At 41.1% G+C, this 24,752-nt stretch overlaps 1 protein-coding gene across 1 annotated transcript in view; it reads left to right on the forward strand.

The window, feature by feature from the left end:
- The window catches only part of spns2 (SPNS lysolipid transporter 2, sphingosine-1-phosphate), a 68,673-nt gene that overhangs the window by 26,538 nt on the left and 17,383 nt on the right, over positions 1 to 24,752 (forward strand). The window contains exons 3-8 of the mRNA XM_053331791.1: positions 8,194 to 8,330; positions 12,450 to 12,601; positions 15,141 to 15,207; positions 18,073 to 18,209; positions 18,996 to 19,148; positions 19,413 to 19,602. Of these exons, the coding sequence (XP_053187766.1) occupies positions 8,194 to 8,330; positions 12,450 to 12,601; positions 15,141 to 15,207; positions 18,073 to 18,209; positions 18,996 to 19,148; positions 19,413 to 19,602 (836 nt within the window). The remainder of the gene's footprint in view (positions 1 to 8,193; positions 8,331 to 12,449; positions 12,602 to 15,140; positions 15,208 to 18,072; positions 18,210 to 18,995; positions 19,149 to 19,412; positions 19,603 to 24,752) is intronic.

The raw sequence follows: 24,752 nt of genomic DNA on the forward strand, positions 1-24,752 counted from the left end.
TTTCTGGTCTGAGTGGCTGAACATGTTCTGTGTGTGATGAGATCCTGCATGCCGGGTTTGGTTCACCTGTTGTATTTTCACAGCAGCGCCAGTGTCTTCTACACAATGTTCAAACTACAAAATGTTTTTATAAGTGCAGTTCTCACATTGTATTAAAAGACTCAACTATTATCTTTAAAGGTGAGTCACCAACATGCCATAATGACACATATATGTTACCCAAAAATAGCAACAGCAAATCTCGCATTGTTTCTGACTAAATGGTTCTGCCCAGGAATGCTTTGTTGAAGGAGTAATTTACGTGATTGACGCATATTTCCTGTGAAATATATGAATAGCAGTTTAGTCCTGCACAGCTGAATATAAAAAATGAGTTCATCTGTGTCATAACAGAGGCCATATTAGGCAAGATTTGAGCATTTCTTAGATTGAGCTAATACAAGAGTGAGGACAGACATTACTCATCCATAGTTTACTCTTCATACAAACGCCTCCAGTTGCAGCAGGCTGATAACCTCGTAATGACTGGAAAAGCAGAGGCACAAAGGTGGAGGAGAGTCAACAGGCACCGAAAAAAAAAGACGGTCTGTATTTATGGACGTGTTTGCTATGTGATGAGCCCTGACACCTAGATACACACCTCATCCACAGAGAACAGGTCACAAAGTGGCACTCAGGCATCGCTGTAAATGGCAATGAATGACAACGCCTAGCCTGCAGACATGTACTGACCTGCAGATAGGATGTGCTTCTCCTATTCCTCTAATTCTGTCTCTGGCAGCTGACGGACATTCAGATTCCTCGAACTGCTGTCCCTCCGGTTAGACTGTCTGTCCTGACTGTCAGGTTTAACAGCTGTAAGGATGACAGTGCCTTCAGTTACTGTGGGAAATACCCAAATTGCACACCCTGAAAAAGAAAGAGGACAGGATCGCAGGAATTTATCTGAAATGTGATCTGTTGAGCTCTGGCTTTTAGGGGGGTAAAGAACATGATGATATGATTTATTACTATACATACTGCTTTTGCAACGCATGCAGGCGACAAGTAATGTTTGACATTGCTATTTTGTCTCTGTTAAGCTTTGTAGTTGCGATGCATTTTCATTTTCAATAACCTTAAGAATCAAAAGTGAGCCTGAAATAGTTTCTCCTATTTTTTTTGCTCCTGCAGAACAGAAGCAACTCTGTGCCTCTTGATTTCTATATTAAATAAAAAGCTGATTTTATTAGCCAGGAGGAGCACTCAAATCTGTGACTAATCATATTTTCTTCAAAGGTCTGCTCTGAGATGAGGGTTTATAGGCAGCACTTGAAAGCAGCATTATACTTGATGTGTGTATCTGCATTTGTGCCATAATGTATTTTTTTATTCCTTTCCACACTTTCAGTTCTACATTGTCACACTAAACCAACCACCTTCAACAGAAATGTAAATCATCACACATACAACCAGACAAGTGCCATGAAGCCTTTCTGTGGAAAACAAATTTTAAAAAAGGATCAAATGGGCTGCTCAGCTTTTTTCCATCCCTCAGCCAGATGCAGCAGAGCCTCACAGGTGCTCTCTTCAGGGGGAAACTAGTGTTTCATAGGGAAATGCATCAGCACAGGTTCAGTGAATATCAATCACATATACACGTACACACATTCATACTGTATAAACATACGTGCGTCTGCATCTCCTCCTCATGATCTATTCACAGTGGCATTGAATCATACAGGATGAGTCATCCCAAGAGGTATTGTTGTTCTACTGGCCAATCAAAGCAAGAGCTGGATGTTCAATGTTTGTAGTCTCCCTCTTTGTGTGTGGCAGGAATAGTGTGTGTGTGTGTGTTTGTGTGAGGAGTCTCCCAGTGGGGGTAGTAGCAAGCAGCTTAATCCATTGTGTTCACTTTCTGAGTAGAGTTATATTCAGTGTCATTATTTTCTTTTTGCAGCAAACAGCAAGCTGACAGGCTCTACTGAACACACTGATGTTTAGGGTAACTCATATGCTGTGAAACTCTCTTTAAATACTTCCATTTTAGTCATTTCACAGTCTTGCACACAGAACTTTCTAACATCAGACTACCTAACTGAAGCATGAAGAAGACGCCAATTTAAATACATTTTTAGAGGATGATACTTTAAAGATATATATTTTTTAAAAAGGACTTGGGTACCTATTCACCATGCAACTTATTTGATGAAGTGCAAAGAGGTTCATAAGGTTCCACTAATGTTAAGGAGAATAAATTAGGATGGTGATGTTAATAAAACGATAAATGATGAAGCCAGGACTCACTGACATTCGCCGTATTGTTTATTACTGCAGACGTAATGGCTTATTGTTAAATGAAAATCCATCATTAGTAAAAGGTGAAGAGTTGCACCACTTGAAAATGAGACGGTTGTAAATATCACAGAGCTGTTGGTCAGTGTTTTAGCTTACTGATCACACATTTGACTTTTCTGTTGTGACGTATGAGCGAGGTAACCATCGGACAAGCTCAGTGTGACTCACCTGTGTCTTTCACTATATAGCTAAACAGTAATGTTGCACCTAGATACCGAACTCCAAGTGTCTCTACCTGTTATTGTATTCACAGCCTTTGTTGTGTCATGGAATGTCCTGTGTCTTTTGGTAATTGATGTAATTTGCTTTCTTACAGACTGTGAGAAATATGCACAGCATCTTATTTGCGATTTCAATAACATTCGGAAGAGGATCGGCACTCCTACGTGAGACACATGTATGACTGACATTAGAATTCAGTGTGCTCTACGTGGGAAAAAATGTAGTTAATCAGACTGCTGTTATCTATTCTGTCAGAAGTACACAGAGAGTTCAAGAGATTTTTTGTTTCGCTTTAAGCCCTGCTGAGAGAAAATGAAATATATATAATGAGAAATAATAATTAATTCATCTATTCTATAGAGGCTTTAAAATACAAACCCACTTCTACTAGACACATCTCAAAGGGTTCTCTGCTGTCAGATGAGGTAACACTTAAAATGACTTGGTATGGTTATAATGAATCGTCTCCATATTCACTGCTTGGATTTGTGCGTCATTGTTACAAGTACACATAATAATTTAGTTGCACAAGTCCTTGCCGTTAATTCTTTACTGCCACCGGTGTGGAATTGACAATTACTCATTGAGGGAGGGAGGTATGAGGTGAACAATGGTTTTAAAAGGAAAGGAATCTGTGTTTTTTAAGCTAATAATGGGGCAAATGTTACATAAGCCTGATGATAAAGGCAGGATGTCAGGCAGAGCTGATGCTGTAAGGCTTGTTGAAGTTGCTTTTGAATCTAAGGTTGAGTCACTTCCCTTGGAGATAAATGTCTATGGTATGTAACTTACTGTGATTGCACATCAACAATGAATAATTCAGATAAAAGATTCTTTAAAAGTCTTATCTGTTAGAAAGAAAGATATCACTGTTTTATCACTGTATTATTGTGCTGCTTTCTGTGGAAATCTCAATTAATCAGTCAAATGTGAAATTCTGCCTCAAACAGAAGAGGCTCAGTTGTGAAAGGTGAAAAAACCACTGAAAATGCAGTTTGAGTCTATTCAAGCCTATTATCACGAATCACAAGTTCATCTCAGGGGGCTTTACAATCTGCACAGCACATCCTCTGTCCCAAGACCCTGGAATTAAGGAAAAACTACCTCAAAATAGGAAGAAAGCAGTAGAGGAAGGAACTCTCTCCCACGATGGACAGACTTGGATGTTGTGTGTACAGAATAGACCAACAAAGCAAACTTACAGAAATACAGCATGGAAAACAGTTTTAAATAAAGGAGGGTCTGAAAAAGTAGTCAAAGCTGAGCATTGTTCTATAAATGAGGTTGTGAAAACTTTTCCTTCCCTTTGGTCCACAGTGTAAACTTCCACACTGTTTATCTGCGGTGTCCGCTCCAGACATCAACTCATCGCTGTTTTGGACTCTCCTGTCACACACTGTACAAGCTTTATTTAATGAGAGATCACCATCTTTGGTAACTTGTCAGGGCTTATCTCCGGTGGCACTTGGAGATCACACAAACATGCAGAATCGTGGTGTTCCACTGCATAAACAAGAATAAACATAGAAACAATGGCGGTCAGCTGAGGAATGTGACTTGTGTGGACAGGCAACATTTTATACATGTTTGATATTCAAGAGCTGTTTACTGTATGCCAATCAAACCTTTAGTCAACTGCCTGTTCAACAAGACCATTTAAGAGCACGTAATTATACACACATTCTCTGCAGATTGAGTTATGAATCAATTGAACTTTTGCCATCAGTGCTTGTAATTCACACTGCCTGCACTGAGAATTTGGGTGTGGCCTTAGTTCGGTGGAGACTTATTGTTAGTCATGGTTTGTTTGTCCTCCCTGTATTGTCTTGAAATAGACTGAACACATTTATTTTCTCATCAATGTGTCCGTTCTTGTTAATCAATCCAAAGAATGGGTCTGCATTGCAGATTGTGCGCTTAATGTTCAGTCTTCTGCAGATGGTGCTTATTAAAACTCAAATAATATGATGTGACAATGAGCGAGGGTCTGAGCTTTAGTTTATTTTTTTTTAAAAAAGATCATTCCATATTTGTCTAAGTGAGATGTGCTGGAGGGAGGAAATCATTGTTTTCAAGCATGACAGATTTCTTAATGTGAGCCCCTGTAGGTTTGCAGCTTTTGATGAAGACTGACACGGGAACAGTGTGATCGTTTCATAGACAGTCTTTGTTGTGACAGAGTATTTCCTGGGAGCACATGAGCCTCTCTAAAAGGTTATAAGTGCATCCCGTCTCACTGTCGCTATGGGTTTTAGTATATAATGCAGATTATCCCTCTGTTTATATGTGCACTAATGTGTTTAGTGTAACACAGGATTAATTATATAAAAATGACACCATGACAGCCTCCTGTTTATTTTAGCACAATGAAAAGAATGGATATGTCTCCTTTGTGAATCCATATTATGTTGTATATTGTGTTGTGCAAAGCTGGAGATATGTCTCATTGACACTGTGAACATTTCAAATACTTCAGTCTCTTGTTGATCAACAGTATAAATTACGTCGCAGACAACCTTGTCATTGCCGACCCAGATTGGAAAGAATATGATGAAATAAAATGCAGAAATATATAATCTAATGCACCCTGATTCTGTTATTCTGTGACGGTTTGTTTTTTTCATAAAATAACAAACTTCTAAAATTCCTCTTTGTCTCTTGTCAAGTAAATGAAGCATCTGTTTGCAACTCAAGTGTTGCAGTAATTCATCATCATATTATTCTGGGAGAGCTCAAAGCAGCTGCATGAGAAAATGTTTATCTGACAGTCACGGTACACTTGCTCTGTTGAGTTGCTCAGTCGAAATGAATGATGGATCCAAATTGTGTCTCTTTTAAAATGGTATCACAGATATTTGTTTGGATTACATTTTTGTACCAAGGAGTTGCTGATATCTCCTAGTCTTTGCTTACACTGAAGCTAAACACACAGCAAGCATACACGATATTAGACCCGTATAAACACGAGGCTCCTTTCCCCTCACTCAGCAGCAGCAAGGTTAACACTAAATAACTGTGAACACAAAGTCAAGACCCGACTTCATTCCCATGTGCTGACACTGCCAAAAGGTGGTAATTAACCATTAGAAAACACCGCAGCTTATCAACAAAATCACAAAATAACATAAAATAAAGACACACAGAGAGAAGGTGATGTGTGGTCCCACTAATGACTTAAAATAGGCCAGTTAATGATGTGAGGATATGTATTTGTGGCCCCTGGCTTTTAAAACGCACATGGCCCAGCTGGAGGTGGATGATTGTGGACCTCTCCCCGGTCTTATCTATAGCGTGCACTGCAGAACACCCCTTTCTCTATGTGTGTGTGTGTGTGTGTGTGTGTGTGTGTGTGTGTGTGTGTGTGTGTGTGTGTGTGTGCATGGGTTTCTCCAGCAGTGCTGTGGCTGCAGGGCGAGTTGGTAAAGCTCTTTAGAGCCAGACCTGCACAGAGCAGTCATCAGAGTCATTTAACATTACACAATAGACCTGCAGCACTTAGCCACATAAATGCTCATGATGGAGGCTGCAGAAAGAGAGCGAGAAGGAGGGAAATGCAGGCAAAATGAGAGAGAGAGAGAGACAGTGAGAGAGAGGAGTGAGATTACGAGGTGGAGGGTAATGCTAGCACCTGCGAAACGTAGTAATAGTGCAAATGAGTTTTAAATTAGATTTTAAATTACGTTTCACTTTGTGTGATATGGGGTTTTTTTCTCTTAAAATGACATAGTGAGGTCACACAGAATAACACCTGCATTTTACCAAGATGGAGGTATTCCATTGTTTAGCCAGTACCCATTCATGTATTATTATAATATTCATTCCTGTCTTTAGACATAATCATTTAATTGAGTTGTGAATCTTTTCTAAAGCAAACCTGCATCAAACATGAAATGCAAAGATTCATCAAATCAATGGAGGCATTTTTCTGTGATATAATACTGAAATAACAGAGGGCAAGAGTTATAACTTTGACTTTAATTTTTAATTGTCATGCTAAAATAATGAATTGAATATCACATAAATGCATGAATCATTGGCACCCTGACTGCACTACATATCAGTATATCTACTTTCATTCTCAGGCTGAACATCAGGAGCTTTGAAATGAACTAGTAGTACTGTACAGTCATGATCTCTACTGGTTGAATGCAGCTTTAGAAGAATGAGTACTGACAGAAGAACTTCATCTGAAATTCTGTCAGAACTTTTATTCTATTTGATGTGTTTTATGTGAATGTTGCTGCTTAGTTTTTGCAGGTTTTTCCCCCTTTTGTGTCAATTTCAAGCCATTTTCAATCAAAACATGCAGTGATTGTTACACATACTGCAGTGCATAGTGGACTTAACTAGCTGCACAAAGAGAGCTCATGTGAATACCTGCAGTAAAGTCATTATAACTTTATCATTTTACTCTTTTCCCAAAATAGGGTCATAAAAGGACATGTTTTCCTTATTATAATACAATAACATCACATTTCATCCACAACTAGTCATGTTATAATCTGATTTCTGTCCCTTATCCTGTTGGTTGGCTTCAGCAGCTGTGGGACTGCGATGACTTATATAACACCCCCCTCTCCTCTCCTCTCCTCTCCTCTCCTCCCCCTCCTCCTCCTCTTCTCTTTTCCCTCTCATCTCCTCTCCTCCCTTCCTCTTCTGTATGTTTATGCTGATGATGTGTCAAAACACTCCAGCCTGCCTCCCCAGCTCCCCTCGTCGCTGTCAAGAGTAACATCTCGGCCCTTTCTCCTCTGCAAAAAAAGACACAAAACTCAGTTGGAGAGCATTAAAAATTCAGGTCTGTTTGGGTTGGTCCTCCTCATAAATATTGACTATAAGCTCCGAGAATGAGGCATAGCTGTCCAGTCAGCAGTGGTGCAATTAGGGGGAACACATTTTAAAGCGCTCGTGTTCCTTTCACCAGGACATAAGTTCAGTTGTAAGAAATTAAGATGGAGGAATTATTTATGGCCAGGCAGCCACTGCGGGTCCTCTCTCTAGAATACAGTGTGAAAGAAATCAGTGCTGGTGTGTGATATATTGCTTCCAATTGTCCCGGACATGTTTTACTACTGACTTGTTTTTCCCTCCACCACATTTTAGATTAGTTGGATCTAAACAAACTGACATATGAGACTATCTAGGTCTCTTTTCTCTCCCTCTGTCTCTTTTAAGAGCTTCTGTGTCGGGCCATTTTCCAAACTGTAACGTTATGTTTGCACAACTCCCTCTCCTCTCCTCTCTTTTCACAAATTGAATCCTTTACGACCCGCACCACCTTTCCCCAGTCACTGTATCATCTGTATTTAATATTCTTTGTCAGGTTTCTTGTAGTAAGAGTAAGTGAAGTGTAATGTAATCCTAATTGGTTGGAGTTGAATGGAGGTGTCCTCTGGCAGTCCTTCACTGTGTCTCTTTCCCCGGCTGGTATCACACAGTTGATCTGGACGGAGCTGCGGCTTAATAAATGGCTGTGAGCTGAAATACTTGGCTTAGTGCATTAGGAATTCAAGGATCTTTCCAGCAAAGTGTGATGAACTAACACAATACTGTAAAAGAGTTCAATCATTTTCTACCACCAAAAGTAACGTTTTCTCCTTTCTCTCTCTCTTTTTTTTTCCTTCCACACAGTCTTCATCTGCAGCTTCATGGTGGCAGCTCCCATCTTCGGTTACCTGGGCGACCGCTTCAACAGAAAGGTCATCCTGAGCTGTGGCATTTTCTTCTGGTCCATTGTTACACTGTCGAGCTCCTTCATCAGCAGAGAGGTACGGCATCTCTACAGCTGTAGAAAACTCGTGGCACAAGTGTAAATGTTATTCTATTAGGCTGTCGTGCCTGTGATATGGTCTCCACTGGCGAGCTAATTATGATGTTATGATGTGGATATGCTTGATGTTAAGGCTAGTGAAATGAAATGACACGCTTGTTAAGTCAGACACCCGCCTTGCCTTTGCTTTGTAGGCATTCTTTATGTCTCTCTCTCTCTCTCTCTCTCTCTCTCTCTCTCTCTCTCTCTCTCTTTTGCTGGCTACCACACAATCAACTAATGAAGGCCCATGCCTCCGAGTTGTCTCAATTACAACGCTGAAGCAGATAAGACTCTGACATTCCACTGCCCCATGACAACTGGATTTCGATTTGATATCTCTAAAAGCCCCTGTGCTTAAACAATGCATTAAGCTATGACATTATTCTGCGGAGTGATGACATGGGGGAAGGGTGTCCCGCTGAGAGTAGCCATCACAGTAAAAGGCTCTGTACAGTATGTATATGCGTGGGTGTGTGTGTACGCCAATCCATCCTGATGGACAGTTGCATTAAAAAATCTAACAACCTGACAATCTCAAGTCCCTCGACTGGCAGGGATATACCGCATTAAAAGCTAGGCTAGTTCAATTTTTGTGGCGCATGGCATATCTGCAGAGCAACGTCACGAGGTTGCACTGTGTCGTGTCTCCAGTGAGTTAGTAAGCCAGTCCTCTGCTGAGGCTCTTCAGCCCAGAGCTGTAGAGGGGAATGACAGCTCAGAGATGTGTGCGTTGATGGTCTCAGGAGGGCGTTCCTTTGGCTTAAACCCCCATAGACTCGTCCTCTAGGAGACAACATGGCAGTCATTCGCCTACGCGTGAAATGCATTCAGGCAGCTTATGGCTAAGGGCTTCTTCCCCTCTGACAAATGCCACAAATGCCACTGATGGCTGTTGAGGAGACGTAAAAGGGGATCCGCAGCGCCCGCAGTCCTTCGCCTCAAACTTTAACTCCACCCTCAAGACATGTTCCTGACTGCGCCAATCAAACAGGACAAGAGTAAATGGCTCTTACGTAACAGCTCTACAGCGCTGTCGCCATGAGAGATGAAAGACATGCTTGTAATGAAATTTTAATAGCCACTTACAAGTGAGTCCTATCATTACACATTTAAGACACTCTGGGGCATTTTGGAAGGATTTGCAGCGGATGCAGAATTCACATCTTACGTAACAGATATGTACAGCTGTCATGAAGTGAAATCTCTCACTTTTATCTGCGTGACTACCAAAGATTATCACCATTACGATTGTAGGCCACTTGAAATTTGAAACAAATAAGCAGTGGACTGTGGCTCACTGTTCCTTAACAGTGCACCAAAAAATGGAATATGGAATTTATTTTCTTCTATCTCCAAGTTCATCTCTATTTATAATTTTATCCAGTGGAAAGCAAGACTCATGCATTCAGTCTTATCTCATAAATATAAAGAGGGTGAGAAAAGGGTAATAACTGCTAATGTTGTAATAAGATAATCCACTTTTTTATGACAATTTATCAATTTTATGACCATTTTCACCTTTATCACGGTAATATTTTATAATTACCACCACTAAATGTTGGAGCGATACTGTACCTCAAACTGTGTCAGTCAGCTGTTATGATATTAGTAGAGGTACAGCCCCAGTCTATCAAATGTCAAGTTTGTTAGTGGTAGTAACTCATAGTACAGCCTTAGTTTAAACATAATAGGAATAAAACTATACTCTCACTATTCAAATTGCATTCAAAAGATAGAATGAATCTAGCAGCTGCTGACCTGTGAAAAACATTGTAAAAAACACTGTAAGAAATCATTTAAGTTAGTAAAAGTGGATGACGCAGGCAGAGGTGAAGTGGGTTGTAAATTACAGCATTTTTAGTATGAAGTATCTCCTTGAAGAATGCACTGAAGGAAATGATATTATCTAAAAGTTGAAATTATGCAAGAGCAGATAATAGTCCAATGTGCCATTTCTCTCCATAATTAATGTCAAGCATCCTGTGTCTCATTACGTGGATATCATTTCGTTCTGTGCATTAAGGGAGACACTCTGTGCTATAAATTGTGAAAAACATTAAGTGCTAAGAGCACTTTTTCTAAATCTTTTACGACTGTTCAGGATGTTGCCAAATGTTTTTTGTTAAGCTGATAGATCATGCTGAATTAAAACTCTGCTTCTGGATATTTTGGAAAAACACAGAGCGGTCAATTGTCATGATTCATATTCAGAGATATTTCTTAAAACTGTGAGAAAATAGGTTCAAAACAGTCCAAAACCTCTTTATTCTCTTTTATCTCTTCCTACTCTTCAATCTGCTTTTACAGTGCCTAAACCTCATTTTTGTGGCGCTTTCCTGGCGTCGCTATTTGGAGTTTTTCTTGTTGTTGTCATTGCTGGTAGCACTCCTGTTCCAGATGCCGATGACAGTCTGTTGACCACACACAGAAGGAGAGCTACCATCATGATCCCACTAAACGAGGGGCCATTAAAAGAAGAAAATAGACTAGAGCTGTAAATCGCTCAAAAACAATGTAACACACACAATGATACTTGTATACATCAGTGAAAGCAGAGTATAATTCAAAACCTAAAGCTGGTAAAAAACACAGTTTAAGGTAAACACATATCACTGAAAATAATACAGGCGAATGCCACAGTAAAGATAGTTGTGGGATGCCTCCTTTGAGTGTTATCTTACAGTGAGGTGTGTTTGTGTGTGTGTGTGTGTGTGTGTGTGTGTGTGTGTGTCTGTGTGTGTGTGTGTGGTATAGTCTCCAGGGGATGTTTGATGGCTGTGTGTACGACCTTGTGACACAAAGTCTCATCCAACAGCATGAAGCCTAGAGTGACGGCTGTGAGCTCAGGTCAGCTCCGAGGTCACTGTCATAGCTCTTCCTTTGCTACCTACAGCAGCTTCATTAATCTCTTTTTACAGCTCACAAACACAACGGGCCTGTAACCTTATCACACATACACAGACACACGCACACACACACACACACACACACACACACACACACACACACACACACACACACACACACACACACACACACACACACACACACACACACTCACATTATTAAGGTCCACAATGTGCTTGCAAATGTTTAAGGTGTAAATAAGAAAAGCTGACATGGATGAAAACTACAAATGACTATATGTTACCATTAATGTGTGTTAACTGCATTATGAGTAAGTTGCACCAGTCTATTTAATCATGGGACTAACCTACAATAAACAAACATGTGGCCAATATTTGCATTTTGCGTCATTACAGTGTGCGGGAGAACCAGATTTCTTTGTAGCATCACAGGCAGACACAGGAGTCTGTATCCAATGAGTTGTGGTTGCCATGGAAACAGTTAACAATCCCTCAGCCTACGCAGGTGCCAGCGTGCAAGCCCCAATAAAAGCCTTTAAAGTAGTCATCATTTTATTTATCAGTTGATTGCCTGTAATAGAAGATAATAGGCCAAGGTAATTTAATATAGCTAAAAGGATTCAAACATATTAAGATATTATTTTATAATTACATTAAGTGAGATTTGATGGTTGATCAAGATAACTGCAACTATCTTGAAAAATCTGAACGTTTAAGCACAGCTCAAAGCTACAGTTTATAGCCTGTGTGTGTGTATGTGTGTGTGTGTGTGTGTGTTTTGCGACAAAACAACATTGTGGGATTGAACTTGTGGAACTCATCGCTTCTCATTAATAAAAAGCCATATAATTGTGAAAATGTAATTGTGTTTCACATGTGTGATAATCCATTGTTTAGCCTTACATATGAGCTTTAGGAGTATCCACCCCTGATTTTTAGACATGTGTCAGAACCCACACAAGCACACTTTGACGCTGAATCAGCTAACTTTAGAGGCTGAATGCTAGTAACTATATCTTGTACAGTATGTGCTTTGCAAGCCTGATTGTATTTAATGATAATGACAGTAATTTAATGAAAAGTCAGGGTGGAAAACGGAAAAAAAATGTCCATGCTGCGACAAAAAGTGTCCTGCAGCGCTTGATCGTAAAAAACTCACAGGTTCTCTTTCTCTTTTTCTCTCTTTCTTTCTCTCTCTCTCTCTGCAGTACTATTGGCTGTTTGTACTCTCCAGGGGACTGGTGGGCATCGGCGAGTCCAGCTACTCCTCCATCTCTCCCACCATCATAGGAGACCTGTTCACTAATAACAGCCGCACCATGATGCTTTCCGTCTTCTACCTGGCCATCCCCCTGGGAAGGTAAGAGGCAGACAGATCCTGCACTCAGGAAGCAGACACCTGCTATATGATCTATTCTGGGAGATACATATGCTTAAGAGACTATTCTGTGGGTGTTATAGCTCAGTGTTGACATTAAAAATCACAGTCATTTCATCTAACTAGAGCCTGCCCTGTAGTCAAAAGGTGCACAAGGAATCAGGAGAATTAGCATAGATCATTGAAATAATCCTCACATAGAAAAAGCTCAGGCTCACCCTGCATGCTTCTTTTTTTTCCCTGACGCAGTCACACAAAGAGCTCAGGCACTCTGCAGAAAAGAAAAGCAGAACTTACAATTGGCTGTGAGAAGCTTAAAAGGAGGGTGGGAGGCTTTCTGGAGATGTGGCGTGGGGGTGTGGGAGTTGGAGGTATTATTAAGCTCAATTCTCCCGGCTTTTCAGTTCATTCAATCAGAAAAAGGGCCACAGGGAGAAAACAAACAAAGCCAAGTAATAAAAGATGAATGTACCGTCGGATGCAGCGCGGGAGCCACTTGAGGTTTATCGTTATATACAGTACAGTGCTTAACAGCATGTGTCTGAGCTGTTTTCTAGCTCCTGCATTCAGAATGGCACGCAGTTATCAAGAAGATGCTGAGGAAAGGAGAAGTGTGGTTGATGCTGTAGCATTAGGTTAAGATAATGAATATAAAGCATGTCACTTCAATTTTGTTTCAGAGTAAAAAATAATAGTGATGAATGGTTATGTAACTTATTTTTGTTAAAAAAAACAGACACAGTACACTTATCATATCAGTTAAGAGATTTGAAGACAGTTGGATAGATGAGGAAATGAAAGACTAAACTACCCTCTGAGTGGTGGTGTTAAGAACTGCCAAAATGTCTGGGTCACATTAAACTACCCAACAACATAGACAATAGAGGGTGAAAGAGTGGTCCTCAGTAAAGTGCAGTCAAACATCCTATCCAGTCTCCTACTTGTTTGTCTTTACTGAGGTTGTTATGACCGTTTCCAGGAAATGACCTCAGGAATTAGACCGGATTCACAGGAAATGGATTCCCCTGTCCTCCTTTTTCTTTTCTTTTTTCACCCCTGTAATTTTTCAGCCCGGCCTCCACAGACAGGGTTCTACGTGACGCCGGTGTTTGATGTGACCATATTTTTTCATGCTTGTGATTTATTGTTGGTGTTGAACTTTCCAAACACTCCATGGGTGGACTCTGATAAGATTAGCTGTTAGTCATTGGCTGGAAATATCATACGCCGTCTGAGCCTGTTATACTGTGCTGTTATTTTTGGAGAAATAATCGGGCACATGGAAGCGCAACCGTAGACCGTTTCCCCCTTTGCTCTGACTGTGCATGTGTGTGAGTATGTGTCGGTGTGCTGTAAAACCAGTTAAACATTTTTCAGCCTTTTGGCAGTCACTGGTGATGATAAGAGCCCGATAGGCTACAGTTGATCATCACTCCATTGCTCCAATCAGGTGTTAATAGAAAACAGCGTCTCCTGGCAAGATGTGCTTGTACATGCAGACAAACTGTTTCAAATCAAGAAATCAAGAAGTTTGATTGACTTGTACTTACTAAATCTAGTTTTAGAAAGCGGCAATTATCTACAGATTGGACACAAATAAAAGGATAAACCAACATCAAGTGTCATGAGACTCCAGAACAGTTTCAGAGCTTTTGTGGAATTGATTGTCTACATTTATTGAACTCCATTAAAGGGATAAACACCATTCTTCCCAATTATATTCTCTCATTCAGTGTTTTGCTGAGGTAAAGAGACAATTTTAAGTTGTCGGTATTAATCCTGTATGAGAGCATCTGGGTTAAATATAGAAAGCTGTGTCATTCTCAAGAAGTTTACTATACTGGAAGCTGTTCAGGTCATGGTAATCACAAACAAATATCAAAGAAGAATTCACTGTTGCATGACTGTTTTGGAGATAACACCCACATACTAAACTGGCAGTTAACACATCTTTTGTCACTTGTACCTTCAGGTTACGGCTTGAATCCTGTTTGTCCTTTAAATGCTGATGCTATCTTACAGCACTAGCAGGCTTACCACAGCATAGGAGCCCATTTATCTGATCTGATCTGATCTAGCAACATTTCTTTCTCAAAGCATTTCACTGTTATTTCCCTTTATGACACACAGACAACACCCTTTACGTCAGGTAAACTGCAGCAGAATTCAGTTACTTTCTGTTAGACTACCGTGTAAGTGCTGCGTTGTGTTTTCTCATGGGCGGTAACTTTGCACCTGCGTTTCATGACTACATGCGCAAATCACACGTCCACAAATAGACCAGCTAGCCAAGTTGCTACCGGTGCTTTGATCAACAACGCTGTCAAAAGCTCTCCACATCAAGTGCCCAAACACTCAACACTGCTTTAATCAGACTGCAAACAGGATGTAGATGTAAGCTTAAGTGATGGAAATGACACATTCTGTCAACTCAGGACACTGACTCATATGCTTTATATAGAATGTGTGCAGACTAATGTATATAATGTTGCTAATACGCAGTCTTTCTGTCTTCCTGCAGTGGTTTGGGTTACATCCTGGGCTCCAGCGCCAAGGAAGCTGCGGGAGACTGGCACTGGGCACTGAGGGTAAGGGCATCACCATCATCCTCCAGCACTGCACACACTCACACACACGCTCACAAAGACAGATGAAGAGCCCCTCCTGCAGGGCACAGTGGTGAGGCCTGTCATGGATCTGGGGTCAGAGGGGTCAGTGGTGGCAGAAGCACCACGGGACACACATAGTTGAACAGGCGGTCCAGACGCTGACATTGCAGTGAAGTGACAGAGCAGGGAGAGCTAACGGTTGAACAACTTTCACACACATCAACATCAGCATTAGCTCAGCCCCCTAAGCCTCCTTCAGGACCCCTTTTAAGAATGTTGTATATAATTAAAAAAACATTTGAACATCAAACTCAGTCAACATCATCTCATTTGTTCAAACTCAGGAGCCGTATACATAATTGATGGAAAGTGGATTTCTATGAAAGTTCAAGGTTGATGCCAGCTCATTCTTTCTCAACTCATTTATCTTTCATTGCGCTTCACCCACAGGGGTGGTTTCTGGTGAAACAGGATCAATGTTGGCCTCACTGACATATCTTGGTGTCAGTGCTTCCTCAACCTTTGTATCATGTTTTCACTACAGGAACTTCATGAAAAATAGCTTAAAGTTTCTACATTTTTTTCATTGTTCTCTGCACTCTTTGGGTGGAAAAAAAATACTTCCTTTAACTGAACCTGATACTTGGTGCCAGGTACTTTCAAGAGTGCTTGTCTTTTGTGTTTGGTCACTCAAATGTGTCTTCACATCAAAAAGGACACAGCCACCAGTTTCCATCTACTCTACAATAACAAAAAGAGAACAATTGAAAGTGAATGGAAATTCAAGTGAAAGACATTCAAGGCCCTGATGAGCATTTGAGGAGAAGCTGCTGTTGAGAGAAAGCTAAAAATCTGTTCCATGTCAGCCTCTGTGATAGTGAAGGGGACAAGGTTTCAGTTGAACTTGACACAAAGACTCATTGTTTCTACATTATGTGCTCGCAAAATACTCAAAAGGTGCTCCAAGAACATTAAGCTGGAACACTATCAAGAAAAGGTTCATTTCAGCTCTTGAGAAATCTATCAGTAGATATTTGCTGACGTGTCCCAGCTTCGTAGGGCATTGCTTCAAACCCTTGCTGGACTGCTTAATGTGTGCTTATAGGAGCAGACACAGGTGTTAAATCAGGAGCATAAATCACTGTTTTCATAGCACTTTTTTACTGGGGCTCCACTGAGTACAAGACAAAACGTTTTAGAAGAAAACAGCTCTGTAAGGCATACCAGTCGTAATGGAGAGAAACCAATGAAAAGGTCTAACAGGACTCCACAGGGGCCGCCGACGTCGGGGTCAGCTTTTAAAATCCTTAAAACAAATTATGGCCCGACTCTTCTTATGAACCGACTGACATTCAAAAAGGAAGACATTAAACACTCCCTCAGCGTGGAAGAGATTCCTGGACATGACAGCTTGCTCGGTTTGAGGAAACAGGAAGACCATTCTCTTCTTGTCTTGAGTAGAGCATTAAAAAAAAAAAAAAATTAACAAAAGATCAGGGCGGTTTGTTCCACAGTGGTCACAACGACATTCCAATAAAACAATCTCAAAGCCAATTAATCACCGGTGTGGCATGTAGAGGAAAACAAATACCAAGACATGAAACAGATTCTCTTACGCTGGTATCCTGCTTTAAGGAAAAAACACTGCAAGCACTTCCGCTTGTTTTTGCCCGCCGTGTTCCAGCCACCTTCCTTGTTTGGAGAAAATGTGAACGGCGAGAAGGAACAAGGGGAATAGCACAGAAAGGAGGAGTAGGAGAGGGCACTAGCTAATTTGTTTGATTGCTAACCATCCATGCAGGAAGTGTCTAATGGGCCCAGTGGGAGACACAGGTCGAAGGTCACAGTCTCCAAGTGTCTCCTGAATAATTATGAGGGGAGTTGAGTGTAAAAGTTGAGCCAAACAAAGCAGAAAGTCATTTTCTTTATGAAAAGAGGTGAATCTCTGAATCTGCCATTTAGCTGCATGTCATAAGATGCTTTTAATGTAGAGGTCGATACAATTAAGCTGAAGATTGCAGAGAAGATACAAAATGAGAAAGAAAACTATCTGTGTTGGTGTAATCCCCCACATCTTTGAGACCATAACTACTATGTTGTGCTGCATCAATATGAGCCACATCAGACTCAGAATTACTCCCTGCGTGAAAATCTTTAGGGCACACTCGCACATGCACGTCTCCACACACACACACACACGTCGCACAGTACCGCAGTACTTATGCATATAAATGGGCTTTTATAAGCTACAGAATATAATATGATGAATTTCCACTGACAGATGAAATTGGTTTTGCTTTTGTGAGCTATTTATATGAGTCGAACAAATCTTCTACCGCACATCCCGCCCTGCCTTTTGTCTTTGTTTTTGCCCCCCCCCCCCCCACACACACACACATGCACAAACATGCTCCTTCATAACCCATAAAAGATGATGGTGAATATAATAGCAGATGGGCACTTTTGAGGTTTTCACCTTAGTGCAGCGCTCACAAAGCATCTCTCAAAGCCAAAAGGCTCTTGTAGAGTCTTGTATGCATACACAGACACACACACACACACACACACACACACACACACACACACACACACACACACACACACACACACACAGTGCCAACTGAGTAAGCACAGGGAATGCTCTTAACTGTAGAGGGCTTATATAGACTGTCAGACATATTGGCAAACACAGTGGCCGTCCATTCAGATTGCAAACACACTGTTCTTTGTCTCATGTGTCCCCCTCTCCTAACCCCTCCCAAGTCTGACCCCACTCTGAAATATCATGTCAAGATGATGTGTTCACATGATCTGAGAACTCACAAAGCTGTCATGTTTCAATAGGTGTCCCCGGTTTTAGGGATGACGGCGGGGGCTCTGATCCTGCTCTTCGTGCCTGAGCCAAAGAGAGGCTGCGTCAACCAGATGGGAGCATGCATCAAAACCTCATGGGCCTGTGACATGAAGGCACTCGCCAAGAAGTAAGGCCTGTTCATTTTAAAAAGGAAAACACCAGGTTTTAGGAGTCAGCTAGGCACCCTGTATTATATATCAGATCTTTTGAATGAGTTTTATTGGTTTTGGATATAAAAATACACTTATTTGCATACATTTATTCATGGTTTGTCTATGGAAGCCCTTAAAGGCATGGAAATATCAACACCAGACACAGTGAAGCAGTATCATTCACTTGCTACTGCTCTGCAATGCTGCTGAACTGTGAAGGGAGCTTTGCATCCCTGACACTGTGTGCTTTTGTTACTATATGACCTATGGGCGACATTTCTTTTTTAAAAATGTTGTTAATGCTATAGTTAATGTAGCCACACAGGTTTATTGGAGCTATTTTTGGAAAGCAACCACATTAATTTGTCTTGTGCACAGTGTGACTTCTACCTATTTACGATCTCCCACATTTACCACCAATGGAAACACGAAAAGCGTTAAACAGTGTGTTATTTTGGTCTCCTACATAAAACTGTCAGCCCGAGCTGCATATCATCCAGTTTACATGCCGTTTAGCATCAGAGCTGCTTTGATTTCTCATTTTCTCACCTCGGAGATTAATCTGCCAGATAATCTCAGAAAATCCTCTTGTATTATCTTTTGCAGTTGTTATCAGATTTGGTTTTACACAAAGAGAAAGTCAGAGCGAGTGAGATGTTTGAGATTGTGTGACAGATAACGCTGCTTTGTTTATTTTTGGCTTTCATAAGCTGACATAATCACCTGTTTATTTGTGTATATCTGTGTTCCTTCACGGCTAGTCGGAGCTATGTGTTCTCCTCGTTTGCAACTTCTGCCGTGTCCTTTGCTACGGGTGCGTTTGGTATGTGGATCCCCATCTACCTGACCAGAGCCCAGGTGGTGCAGAAGACAGCAGAGCCCTGCACCAAAGAGATCTGCAGTAGCACAGACAGGTGAGAGGTTGACTAAACTAAACTAATGAGTGAACAAAGAGTGCAGGCTTTGAAGTCACTGCTGCTTCTGTTTGACTGCTGTAACCTGAAACCTTGCAAAAAGAATGAAACCAGCAACAAGTAGAATTAAGTAAGATTAATTAAAGTAGGATTAACTTTCCCTTACAATGGATGCCATTATATACTGAGAGTAGCTCTGTTAAATAAATATAATTATAAATGAAATAACAGTTTGTTTCTTCTCTTCTCTGCTCTCCTGTCTAGTCTGATCTTCGGGGCGATCACCTGTGTGACCGGGCTGTTAGGCGTGGTCATCGGGGCGGCCACCACACGACTGTGCCGCCAGAGGACCGAGCGAGCCGATCCGCTGGTGTGCGCCGTCAGCATGCTGGGCTCGGCCATCTTCATCTGCCTCATCTTCGTGGTGGCCAAGAAGAACATCATAGGAGCTTATGTAAGGGTCATTTCCTGCAAATCTTGTGCATGAAATGTGCAGGCTTGAGGAGTAACTGAATATATGGAATGGTGTTATGTAATTAGGATACAGAAAAAAGACAGGCTGTAGTCCATTAAAGTTGCAGAAAAAAAGCCGAAGCAGGAACATGAAGACAACTCACTGATCCATGATAATGAGTAGAGGATGATACCACATGGCACATACAGGTGTTCACAGCTGGTACACACACGCACAAAGTGACGGTCAATGTGCTCTGTGGCAGTCCAAAAGACTCTTATAAATAAGTTAAAAGAGAGGCCTGGGTATATGACAGCTTGTAGAGCACATAACACATGGCTCTCCTCCGGGATGACTATGCGTGTCTAACATGCCTAGAGCTGACAGCGTGTCACTGGTCGCCGAGCATGTTCAATACGACAGTTATATAATAAGTGTCAGATGTATCACGTAGACAGAACTGCATGAAAAAGGACATAAAAGTCTGTCGCTGCCATTTCTATAAGAAGAGCTGTGGAGGGGTACTAAGCTCTCACGGAGGAGGAACGAAAAGCGGCAGGAGGTCTTCCCCTGCTGCGACATACAGTATGCCTGTGTGATACCTCCACACAGCCAGTGGGCTGAGCGCTGTTTCGTCACAGGCTTTCCCTGAGAGTGTTCTCTGTGACGCACATCATGTGTTGAGCACCTATATAGTAGATTTAAGGGCTACTGCCTAAATGTGCTTCATGGAAAAATAGACAGAGGAGAGGACACATTTTGATGCTAAATATCTTTCCCCATTTTCTTTTCCAAGATGCCTTTTTTTTTGTCATACAGAATACACTTAAGTAGAAGTCTTTTTTTTTCACATCTTTATTTGCATATTTGATACTAAGGTCATCCAAGAGTAATCAAGTTGCTTTAATATTTTGATACTTTGATTATGTTACTGACTACATTTTTAAAGTATCTCTGATTATGTGTTAGTCGAACAGTGGAGGGAGTTGTAATTACGCCTGATTTTACTTTCCTACCTTCAAGAATCAACAAGTCCTCAGTGAAAAATGTCCCTCTGACAAATAGCGACATTAGTATGTTAATTATGGATTAGCCTAAGGGTCTGAGAATTAAAAGGGAAAGTCTGACAATCAATCTAGTAAGTGAAAGCTCTTCAGGGTGGCGTTAATGTTTAAATCTGGAATAAAGGAGTTAGAGAACACCTTGCCTGAGGGTTGTGCAATCAGACCAAAATCTCATGTCCCAGTATAAGCAATTTTATATCCAGATACATATCACAATATAGCACATTTTCTGTAAATTCAATACGCTATCCCATACATGACAGCAAAGAGCAGTAGAGCATGGGGTCTCTAACTCTCAACACATGGGCAAGTCACAGCTTCCCCCTCCACCTAACACACACACACACACAATTCAGTACAGCCTGTCACTTGATATCAAATTATAGCGAAATACAGCCCACAAGTTCTCTCATGCAAATGAGTCATTGTGAACACCGAGTGAAACCAAGTGGAAAGAAAAAAACATTTGGCATCCTTCTAACATTATCTTCAATGTTCAGTCAAGATGTCTCTTTCAAAAGCCAAAAGAAAAGTTGATGAAGACCACAGACGGTTTCAGGAGAAGTGAGAGATGTATTATTTTAATTTAAGTTGAATGGAAATGCCCCCTACCTCAACTGCAAAGAGAAAACTGCTAAAGGAATATAACCTCAAGTGCCATTATTCAGCTCAACATATTGAGCAGTATGTGAAGTACCAGGGAGATGAAAGGAAGAAAAAAGCTATACAGCTGAGGAAAGAGCAATTGATGCTTTCTTCCAGAAAGCAAGCAAGGAAAATTGTGACAGCTGAAACAAGTTGTTTGGTGAGTGAGATATCCAAAGTTCAGCTTATAAAAGACTGCATGCTCCACATTGCAAATATTATCTGTCCAGAAAAAAGGAGTCAAATCAGCAGCATCAGTCTATCAGCCTGTTGTCAGTGGTAGAGCGGATTACTGAGCTATCATGTGACATTTATTATCAGTTATGTGACAAAGCCAAACGTTTCAGTGTGTATTCTATGGCTCATAGTCACCAAGTTGCATGCAGGAATAACCACAGTGGGTGCAGCATCAATGACAGGCAGGAGAAACTGACTGGTACTGTTTCAAAGAAAATTGGAGGAGGAAGGTGTAGATTCAACGATCGCTCTGGACTGCATTATTCATCAGCAGGCACTTTGCAGCAAGTGCTTGAAGTTTGACAAAGTGACGTCTGTCATCATGAAATGCATCAGTTACATAAGATCCAGGGCCTAACAGCACCGCCAGTTGTATGCCTTTTTGGAGGAAATTGGCTCAGCATAATGTGATGTTCTGTACTTCAGAGGTACGTTGGCTCTGTAGAGAAAATGTCCTGAGGAGGTTTATTGAGTTGAGAACAGAAGTAAAGACGTTGATGGAATAGCAGGATGGCTCATTCTCAGCTTGATGATCACAAATGGCTAAAGGACCTAGTTTTTCTAGTTGACATCACACAGAAGTTGAACACGCTCCATTTGAAGTTGCAGGGCCCGGGCCAGCTTGTTACTGCAGCTTTTGAAAATGTCAAAGAATTCACCACAAAACCCAAAGTTATGGAAAACCCAGCTCTCTGAGAAAAAACTCTTCTATTTCCCAGCATGTAGGTCTTTTGTGGAGGAGGGCACAACATTCAGTGGTGAGAAATATGTTGATCCCATTGAGAAACTATAGCAGGAATTTGACCAGCGGTTTGCAGACATCAAGACACACAGTGCTACTTTCCAAATTTTTGCAGACAACTTCTCCTTCGATGTGCAAAATATCCCCAGTGTGCTGCAAATGGAGCTCATTGACTTAGAGTGCAATTTTGAGCTCAAAGCCAAGTTCAGAAAGGCAACTGGAAAAGCAGACACGCTTGGACAATTTCTGAGAGAATTACCCCATCCTTCCTGGAGTTTTCCAAAAATGTTCAAGCTGACCACACATCTTTGAGAAAAACTATTCTCCATCATGAACTTCAATAAATCAAAATACAGGTTAGTCTTAGTGATGTCTATCTTAAAGCCAAATTGAGGGTTTGTGAGCTCAGCTGTTTGAGAAGAAGTGCTGCCAAGTGTCTGGCAGCAAATTGTAGGCAAAAAAACCCAACTGACTGTAAAAGTTGATGTTGAGATGTACCAAACAGTTTTTTTCTGTTTTGTGGAATAATTGAAGTGGAACCCTTGTGACAAGAGTGGACGCTCAGCAGCCCACATGTAATTTGAGTTTGCAGTAGAGACTATATTTATTCATGTTATTTACCTTTAATTTATGTGCACTCATTTCATTTCAGCTCAGTGTGATAGTCTCTACTATCTCTACGCGTTTTGTTGTCATTTACGGTCGCACTTCTCTCTTCTACACTTCAGTGGAGCAGAAGAGAGACACCGAACTAGGTGAAATACTCGAGCTGACAAAAAATACTCTTGTTATGCAAGTCCAATAGAAGCTTCGCGAGTAAAAAGCCAACCAGACTTCCTTTTCAGAGTGTCAGGGTAGTACATGGCTGTCGCTCCTCGTAATGAACAGCCTGAATTGCAGGTTGGATTGAGATGACCTCAGGAGCTGCTGCAAGTTGCTAAAGTTAATACCTCATCTAGCCAAAAGTTAAGAGTCTCAGACCAATAAGCAGAGACCTTGTGAGTCTAATTGCCTTGTGAAGCAGGAAGGGTGCAACTTAACAATCACTGCTCAAAAACAATGCAGTTGGACTTACCGAGCGTGCAAATCTCACTCTTATCAGAGCTGAAGGAATAGGAACTGACCCTCAACAAGTTGGCTATTAGTAATACTGAAAAGCGGGAAAAGATAGGAAATATTTCCCATGCGTGTAAGCAAACATAACAAACAGGATTCCATATCCTAAATATGTGACCTTGGCCGACCTCGTCAAATCTGGCCTCTGACTTCATGGCATCTTGCTACTGGATCAGATTGCTAGTGTGTTTAGTTTACACTCAACATGCAAGAGTGTATTTATAAAATGTATGAAACTGTGATAACACACTAAAACCAGAAAAGAATGAAAATACTCAACAAGCATATTAATAACTATGAATGACTAAGTGATGAATAATTACTTGTCTAAGTGGTGATGTTCAAAGGTACATATTTATCAGATGTTTGACAAGGCAAACATCTGCCTGTGTCAAACACCTGGCCATGAATTCAATGAGACAATGAGGTGCGGAAGTATCAACATAAATTACATGATTACACATCTGTTCAACTCGATTTTACACTACATGCTGTGTGACAGAAAGAGCTTTTTATGATACTCTCAAGTTACTTCTGGTTTATATCATAGGTCAGAAAGGGTAAAGATATAAGGATTTGACCTGAGATCAGCTCCCAAGAATTACGTTTTTTACTGTGTGAAAACATACAAAAACAATCATCTTTAAACAGAAACCGGTTAAAATTTCAACTTCACGTATTCTTACGCAAGCCGGTGTTCTCGGACGACTCCACTGTACAATATTAAATCATCTTACAGTACAGCAGCAGTTGTAAGTGACCAGCTCAGGTTTCATGGCGAGACATTGACAGATGTGTCATATTATAAGGCGTAATGTGGTTGTAACGGTCGGCTCTGCTGTCGAGGCCGATTGACCCCTCGCAGCTGTTGTCTCGTCAACACTCGGCTAATCTGGAGAAGAAAGGCTTTCTCTCGTCTAAGAGGCAACATGTCGGTCACAGTGTCTGGTTTGCAGCTCTCACAACAGACGTGTCTACATTTCCGCTGTCAAGTTGCCTCTGTAGCTCTCTGTAGCTGTTGTGTAGGTCTAGCAAAGTGGCACAAGGGTTATTCCCCAGCAGGAAACACACATCAACCGGTCGTATTAAAACTGCGCCAGACTAAAACCAGCTAATACAGATACACTAGATTCCGCTGCAACCAAATCCCACTGGGTCTGTTTTTAAGAAAGCTGCCAAATAGCAACACCAGCTGCAGTACAAGTACAGGATATAGTATACAGTATATAGTACCAGCCTGTGCGCATATACAGTAGCCCACATGCACTGTACATTTAAAATCCTTTATGTCAACTCCACCATGTTATTTAAAGTTTACATTTTCAGCTCCCACACCCATCCAGAAG

Source organism: Scomber japonicus, chromosome 13 (genome assembly GCF_027409825.1).
Source record: "Scomber japonicus isolate fScoJap1 chromosome 13, fScoJap1.pri, whole genome shotgun sequence".
Taxonomy (NCBI): Eukaryota; Metazoa; Chordata; class Actinopteri; order Scombriformes; family Scombridae; genus Scomber; species Scomber japonicus.